The sequence below is a fragment of the Vollenhovia emeryi genome, unplaced genomic scaffold, assembly GCF_000949405.1.
Source record: "Vollenhovia emeryi isolate VEMERY1.0 unplaced genomic scaffold, V.emery_V1.0 DF939215.1, whole genome shotgun sequence".
In the NCBI taxonomy this organism is placed as follows: Eukaryota; Metazoa; Arthropoda; class Insecta; order Hymenoptera; family Formicidae; genus Vollenhovia; species Vollenhovia emeryi.
The window spans coordinates 242,042-249,626 of record NW_011967151.1 but is presented as its reverse complement, the minus strand read 5'-3'; the positions used below and the strand labels follow the sequence as shown (position 1 = coordinate 249,626).

The window sequence follows — 7,585 nt, the reverse complement described above, 5'->3', positions numbered from 1 at the left end:
CGGTCGTTCAATCGCGTGATCTTGCGTCAGGAACACAGGGGACAAGTCGTTGCATTCGCTCAGCGATTAGACGGACTTGAAAGGTGATTATCGTTACGCGTGACGCTTTCTGCGCAGAAGTTTTGAATAAATGCACATTAAAACGCAAAATTACAAATGGTTCTTCCCGTTTGACATGCGATTGGTAAATCGACGGGACACATTCGGGGAATTGTCATAATAATTAAGAACTTGATCTTGTCAAGCTGATGCATTCCTTTGTACTCGTTGAAAAAAGATATTATGTCTATCGGAGAATCGAGATTCTTCGGGAGACGGCATTCCGCAAGATCTCTTAACGTTAAGATTATACTGAAACGTTAATATCGTGGAAAAGAATACTAGCACAAAGGGTCAATCAAAATATTCAAAACAAGTGATCAAGTTGTGGGGAAAGACGAGCTCACTTTTGACAAGGAGAAGCTACTCACTGCGCTGCTACAGCGCTACGTTCTACTTTTTAAGTCATCTGCGGGAAGAACGGTGAGGGTTGCAGGACCACCAGCGATCGCTACAAGCTTAGCTCGTTCCATGGGTTCCACACGACAGACTGGCCAGATAAATGAATCGATTAAAATCAATGATAATCTAAATCGTTCGAGTTGCAGGGCCGAATTTTTCGACAGAGGGACTCAACAATGAAGAATAGAACAGGGATTCCATAATTCTTATAATTTCTGTAATTATGAAAGATTTTGGAGCTTACAATAAAAATCTACGTATCGGTCTCTGCGAAATGGATCTCTATAATGCATGCTGTCAAGGGAGAGAAAGGGAGGATGTGGTTGTGACAGAGTTGAACGTAGAATTTAGATCGGGAACAAAACTCATTTTAATGCGGATACCGTTTGCTAATCGTACTTTTTGTGGCAATAAGCGAGATCGTGGGAATTTTTTCAGCACAACTTATTATAAGCGTAGCAAAAGCACCTTGAGTACTTGGTTTTGTCATATAATCAAGATCATAAAAGGACTACGATGTTTAACGTCGATCAAGCTAACGAGTCCGATCGTTAATCAAGTTACAAGCCGTTTAATTAAAAATGAAAATTGGTCAAATAGATCCGTACCAAATTAAACTACCCTGATCTTCTCTGTGTTTCGCTGAAAATTGAAAACAGGCAGACCACCGTCTGGTAGTTGCATCGCTTATAAACATCTTTCTCTATCTTTAATAAAGCGGACGAGGTATAAAATAGATTTAGGCGTGTAATAAAAGAAACCAGATGGTAAAGGCAGGGAATTGAAAACATGACGTGAGAGGTGGCTATGTTATTTAAGGAGGAACAGCGTTTTTCAAACAATGCTAAAATAACATTTTTAAAGCGTAATCATTCTGGTGTATCATTTCATGAGTCTTTCACGTTGATTTTAGAGCCGATTTCAAGGAAGGATTTGAGAAACACTGCGTCAGAAACTAGAAAACACCACATTCAATCGCACAGGAACGAGTCGGGGATCTCATAATTACCTCTATATGTCACTAACTAGAAAAATGATAAATGAATATAGCGGGATGAGTGTGGATGGATGATGAAATGTGCTATAGTAAAGCGCTACGTGAGACTACGAAGCAGATTCGGAAAGGTTAGAAGCATTTCGTCACGTGGTCTCCATAGTCCCCCATACAATTGCTCCCATCTAAACGGAAAATTAATAGTACAATTATCATCGTAGCAGAGACAATGATATCTACGTAATGAGTTTGTGAAACGCCTCATTGCACCGCTAACGTAACTTATGACACCTGCTCAAGACTATTGCGCGCTGACCCGTGAATGAAGCGGTGCCGCACTTGACATCAATTATTTCAACCTTCTAGGACATACGAGCCTTCTCCCATGACTCACGTCATTAGAATTTACACGACGGCTATTTACGTTCGTAATGGGCTACGCGAATACGTGAATTAATGTTAATTATGCTCTAACGAATAATAATTTAAAACCGTTCGTCTCTAAAGGTGATATACAGCCGTCGTTTTAAAGGCTACCTGAGCTGAAATTAAGTACCATTAATCATTTTTACGTTACGATGCCCTTTGTGTACTTACTCCTATCGATGTTGCGTTGAAGATGCGCCGCTACGCGGTGTCTAGCGTCATTGAACTCGAGATGCAACCCGAGTCGCAGCAACGTCGGGTTTTGTTCTACCAACTGTGTGATTTCCATCTCAATCTTGTTGCCCAATACTTGTGACCTCTGAAAAATAATGCGAGTACCTCGATGAATCTCATTGTCGCTATTCTGGCGTAAAATGTTCGCGCGCGTAACTTTATGTGGCAACTTACCTGATTCGAACATCGGAATTCCTCGATAGACTTTGTTTTAAGAAGCGACCTGATGAGTTTTACTATCACAGGCGGGTTTATGAAATTCGTCTCTACGCTGAAAAATTTATTTTTGCCATTGAAACAATGAGAAATTATCAGCACGCGAATCTTGTGCGTGAAAATGCAATTTCATTTTATACATACTTGAGTACTCTGACTGTCGAATTCTTCTCCACGGCATCGGCCAACCGTTGCGCGGTCTTGTCGTTGAGGCCAACGTTGGTCAGGCTTAGCGTCTCGAGATGCGTATTCATTTCCAAACCTTCGAACAACTGCATGAACTTTTCGTCCGAAATATTCTGTAACGCGTCACCAGTGTCAGTTTAGTATAATAAAACCATCGGACTGCTGCTAAGAAGCCCAGCAATAAGAAAAGAAAACACAACAACGAAGAAATGAAGAGAAGTGAAAGGTACACGCGGTTAAGATAAGAGGAATGGACTTACTTTAATATTGTTCCAATTTAAATCGGTTAGAGACGAGTCGTCGTCCCGCACTTGTTTAATGGTAGCGTCGACATCCGTGTCGTTGGGCGGCTCCATCGGGTAAACTTTCGGCTGACTAGCTTTCGTCACACCGTCCCAGCCGAGTCCGACCGGCTGTCCAGAATTGAGTAGAGACGCGTGATACTGATCCTGATTCATCATAGAATGGAACCCAAGAATAGCTGGAAGAAACAGACGGCCTCGGCTGCTTATCTTTCTATCTCCGATACAACGGGCTTTCAGTGGCGATCAGATCTTACCAGCAAGATCAATGATTTCTTCCTGGCTGGCGGCCGAAAGAGCCTGCTCGTACTCTTCCCCGAGATCTATCGCGATCTGTTCGTCTGCCTCCTTCTCCTTCGTGTTGTCTTGCGGCGGAGGTACCCACTGAAACGAATAGTGCGATATAATACAACGTATTACACATAAACTCAGGGGCTTGAATCTTTTCCTCTAGCGTAAACGCATGGGAAAGTTTCATTTGAGAGTTCAATATTTGTCAATGAAACTGTCGACTTTTCACGAATCCACACTGGAGGAAGATTCACGGGCGAGCGCCCTGGGTCGCAAAGGCAAAACTTATTTTACACAAGTTTCACTCGCAACCGTTGGCTCGGCTCTTTCATATTATAACCTCAGATTTGAGACTCGTATCAGATTGGCATCGAACGTACGACGTACTTGCGTGGGGGACAGTACTCACTTTCTTGCCCCTGATTACACCAGGTACGTATGGCTTCAATTCCGGAATATCGGGCGTCTCCATAGCTTGCTTGTTGATGTGCTCGATGAGTTTCTTGCGATTCAGCGGCCCCGTGGGACTCTTGTTGCATTCGTAACTGCAACGTTGCGACGGCGGCATGAAGCTGTCCTGCGTAAACGTAAACACGGATTCAGTATCTCGAGGAGCAAGAACCGCCCGGGCTCGTTTCCTCAAGCGAGAGAGAGACACTTACGTCAGGGTCCACTTCCTTGGCCAACATGTTGAGCTCCTCCGGCGTGAGCTCCGCCAGCAGCTGATCCACGTCGATGTCATCGTACTCGCTCAGATCCTTGCCGTACAGCTTGGCCGCCGTCGTCATGGTGGTCTTCTTCGTCGACGAGGAGGTCTGTAAATCATCCCATGGTGTCTGGTCAACAACCGAGTGTTTCCTCGACATCTCGCGAGTGCTCTAGGCTACAGCGACGCGCTCTAACTCGTTCAAGAGTGTCATGTCATCTCAACTCGGTCCCGAGGGGGGAGGGGGGGGACAAGATTACGACAACGCTTTCGTGATCTCGTCACCGCGAGCGGAGGCGAAGCTGCCGATGTCGCGCGATCAACGCCCAATTATCGCGGCGAGAGCCGGTCGGCCGCTGAGAAGGGCCCCGCCTCGCGGAGGTGCCGAGTCCGCGTCCGGCCGCGACCGACCTCCCTTATCGCGGAGGCGTTATCGGGGAGAGCGTGACACGCCGGGCGTACGTGCGCGATCGACTGGTCCGCTCGCGGCGACGTGCGCCGCGTTTAAATTCGGCGAGCGTCCGTCGCGGCTGATGCCCCCTGACCCAGATAATTCGGGATCGATTTTCATTGACAAGTCGCGTGCCAAATCGGCGGCAACGGCGGCGTCGATCCTCGCCTCTCGGTCGACGCCGCCGCCGCCGCCGCCGCCGCCGCCGCCACCGCCCGGCCGTCGGGCTCCGTTTCGGGACTTACTCGATGGCGCGTCGCGGTGTCACCGCGGATGGACGTACCGCGTGCCGCCCGTACCCGTAGTGGCGCGGACGAGAGAGGCTCACCCTGGGCGACCTGCGTGGATCCCCGCGCGCGAAAGATTTGCGATACTTCGGCGACGCGAACGTCTCGCACTTGACCAGCCCAACCGGATCGCGGCAGCGCCCTTTAACGCCGATAACGCGATTGCGCGACTGGCCGAGCCTGCGCCGCGCCGGGTGAAACTTGTCCGGATTCCGGGACTCGCGAACGGACGGACGCCGCGCCCCGGGTTCAAGCGGATGTAAATAAAGGGCTTCGCGGTGTCCCTTGCTGGCCGCGGCTACGGGGACGGACGCGACTTTGACCGCACGTCGCTTCGACAACTGCACTGTTGCACGCGTTGCACGCGACGCTGGAAGGCGTTACGGCGAATGGGGTATATACGGCGAGGCGAAAGCGGGAGATTTGAAGCGGCGCGAGAGCGCGTTGCGTTTTCAGGAAACGCATCGAGTGTCTAATGTATTTAAACCAGGGGCGAATGTAGATTTTATTTGTCAACTACTTCTCCTTGCTATTTACTATTTATATATAATAATTATGTATGTGAGAGTGTTCGTGATTCTGCACTTTCGCACCTTTTGCACTTAAAACTGTCTGTTTCGTGGAAACATTTGTGTAATATACAAATTAAATGGCTTACGTGTACAGATCGAAAGCGGCTTGCTATTCCGGCTAAATGAAAGAACAATATGGCGTCATTGAAACTTTAAGTTTGTAAGTCTAATAAAAAATAATAGTGAGCAACACAAATACTACATGTACTTTATGCGTGTGTGTTGCTCACTATTATTTTTTATTAGACTTACAAACTTAAAGTTTCAATGACGCCATATTGTTCTTTCATTTAGCCGGAATAGCAACCCATACAGCACGCATATCTAAAAGACATCTTTAAGACGTCTTTAAGTCGTCTTTTAGATATGTATGTCTGAAAGATGACTTAAAGATGTCTTAAAGATGTCTTTTAGACACGCGTGCTGTATGGGAAGCCGCTTTCGATCTGTACACGTAAGCCATTTAATTTGTATATTACACAAATGTTTCCACGAAACAGACAGTTTTAAGTGCAGAAGGCGCGAAAGTGCAGAATCACTCCAGCATCCCCTTAAAATTCCGAACTTAAAATCCTAGCAATTCTCGGTAAAGGCAAATACATTATTCAAATATAACAATTATGTACACGGGGAGAATTGTTTCTTACAATTTGTCATGAAAATCGTGTAATCGTGGGGCAAAATATTTCGAAGAATTTTATGGGAATTGTTTGAAATTTTACTGTACATTTTACTAGTAATTGTACTTAGTATACATTTTACTAGTAGAATGTATGGCAAACGTTCACAAAATGCAATATTATCGCACGACTATAAAATTTTCAGGGAAAATTTTAAGAGAAAATTCTCCCCGTGTATATTGTATACGAGAGTCGTGCAAATATTGTAAATTTTTAGCAGCACCTTGTTCGATTTACTATTGAAATATAATAATTATGTACCTATATTGTATACGAGAGAGTCGTGCAAAGATTGCTGGTTTTAATAGCATCTTGTCGACTAAAAAATTGCAGTTCGAAATTTTGAACAAAAATTCTACTAATTCGCGACATCGCAATTTTCAGGATTCTTAGGACTTTAGATAATTTTAGAAACATTCTCAGAGTTTCAGTACCTTCTTGCTAACTACACTTCTCTAGTGCCTTACTAATTTTTATGAATTTTATGAATTTCGCGTCGAAATTTCCAATTCGCGATCAAACTTACAATTCTGAAAATTATATTACAACATTATGTCAGCAACCGAAATGACATGCGTCTAAAATTATGTCCTAAAACTGCTGTAAATTATTTTATGATACATTATTCCTCTGAAGAATGTCCCTACGATCATCTAAAGGGATTATATCGTTTAGTGATACGCGGATATCGGTTGATAACTGGTTCTCGAACGCGCAACGATAATCTCTCAATTAACTTCGATCAGCTATCAGACTCCAGCGCTTTCGTCAATATTTACTACGCGGTCTTATCGGCGCATCGTCTGCCAGTCAAGATGCATCGTCCGTAGTGCAAGTCTTTCTCAATTCAACGTTCATTCGAAAGCCGGCATAAAAATACCCGCGCACCCGGTGTGCATCCGGTAACGCGCAAAACCATGCAGCACGAGTCATCCCGCATATTAATCGAGCCCCGGAGTCCTCGTTTCTCGGCTGACCGTGAAACCGGCACGTGAATCCAACTTGCCAAAACCGGCAATTCCCCTACTTCCATCCTTCCATCCGCTTATCTCGCCCGCGGTCCCTCCTGTTCCCCGTTGGATCACGTAATCCGCGGGGGACCCGGCATTGGCATAATCGGCCTGACAACTCGGAGCCGCTCAAGGTCACCGGCGAGAGAAAGCTCTCGGGCGAGAGAAGAGGGACGGATATCGCGGATTGAGAGGAGCAGGTGGAGGCGGAGGCGGGGGGGAAGGGAAGAAGGAACAGGAAGGTCAAAGGGAGCCCGCGACGCGCGCGTAGGCGATCCGTCAGGCGGGAGGGACCTCCGGATCGGCAGTCCCGATCGGAGTGTCCGTCGCGCGTTGTAGCGCACGCTGGTAGCAGCGACAAGTCCGCAAAAATAGCTGAGGCCTCCTCGCTGAGGCTGGCACACTCCCAACAGGCTATACTTGGACATACCCGCGCACGCGATTATTTATAGTGAGCGCGAGAGCGCGGCCACTGGCCTTCTTACGAACTAACCAGCCGCAGCTACCAGCCGAGGAGACATTCTGCCGCCCGTGACCTAGGCCCGCATTAATAACGGGCTCCACCCTTGCCTTACGACCACGAGGAACTTAGCACTTTGCACTCGCTGGCGGGCGTAGCCATGGCATCAGCGCCTTCGCGCTTCTTCTTCTTCTTCTCTCTCTCTCTCTCTCTCTGTCTCTCTCCCTCCCCTCTCTTTGCTTGCTGCTCTTGCGATCTCGGACCCTTCC

General features: G+C 46.8%; 1 protein-coding gene across 17 annotated transcripts in view; it reads right to left on the bottom strand.

Annotated features, from left to right (window-relative positions):
• The window catches only part of LOC105560978 (tropomodulin), a 57,377-nt gene that overhangs the window by 17,079 nt on the left and 32,713 nt on the right, over nucleotides 1-7,585 (bottom strand). For 9 of the 17 annotated variants that reach the window (XR_001008871.1, XM_012010559.1, XM_012010560.1 and 6 more), the window contains exons 2-8: nucleotides 3,813-3,965; nucleotides 3,560-3,727; nucleotides 3,117-3,243; nucleotides 2,818-3,038; nucleotides 2,516-2,670; nucleotides 2,330-2,426; nucleotides 2,093-2,240 (exon numbers count right to left, since the gene is read on the bottom strand). Coding sequence is in view for 16 of the 17 variants with exons in the window: in XM_012010559.1 (XP_011865949.1) it covers nucleotides 2,093-2,240; nucleotides 2,330-2,426; nucleotides 2,516-2,670; nucleotides 2,818-3,038; nucleotides 3,117-3,243; nucleotides 3,560-3,727; nucleotides 3,813-3,965 (1,069 nt within the window). In the remaining variant the exon portion in view is untranslated. Of the gene's footprint in view, nucleotides 1-446; nucleotides 590-919; nucleotides 1,681-2,092; nucleotides 2,241-2,329; nucleotides 2,427-2,515; nucleotides 2,671-2,817; nucleotides 3,039-3,116; nucleotides 3,244-3,559; nucleotides 3,728-3,812; nucleotides 3,966-4,552; nucleotides 4,949-7,585 lie in introns of those variants that run through there. The other 8 variants (XM_012010553.1, XM_012010557.1, XM_012010566.1 and 5 more) reach the window with 4 other exon arrangements.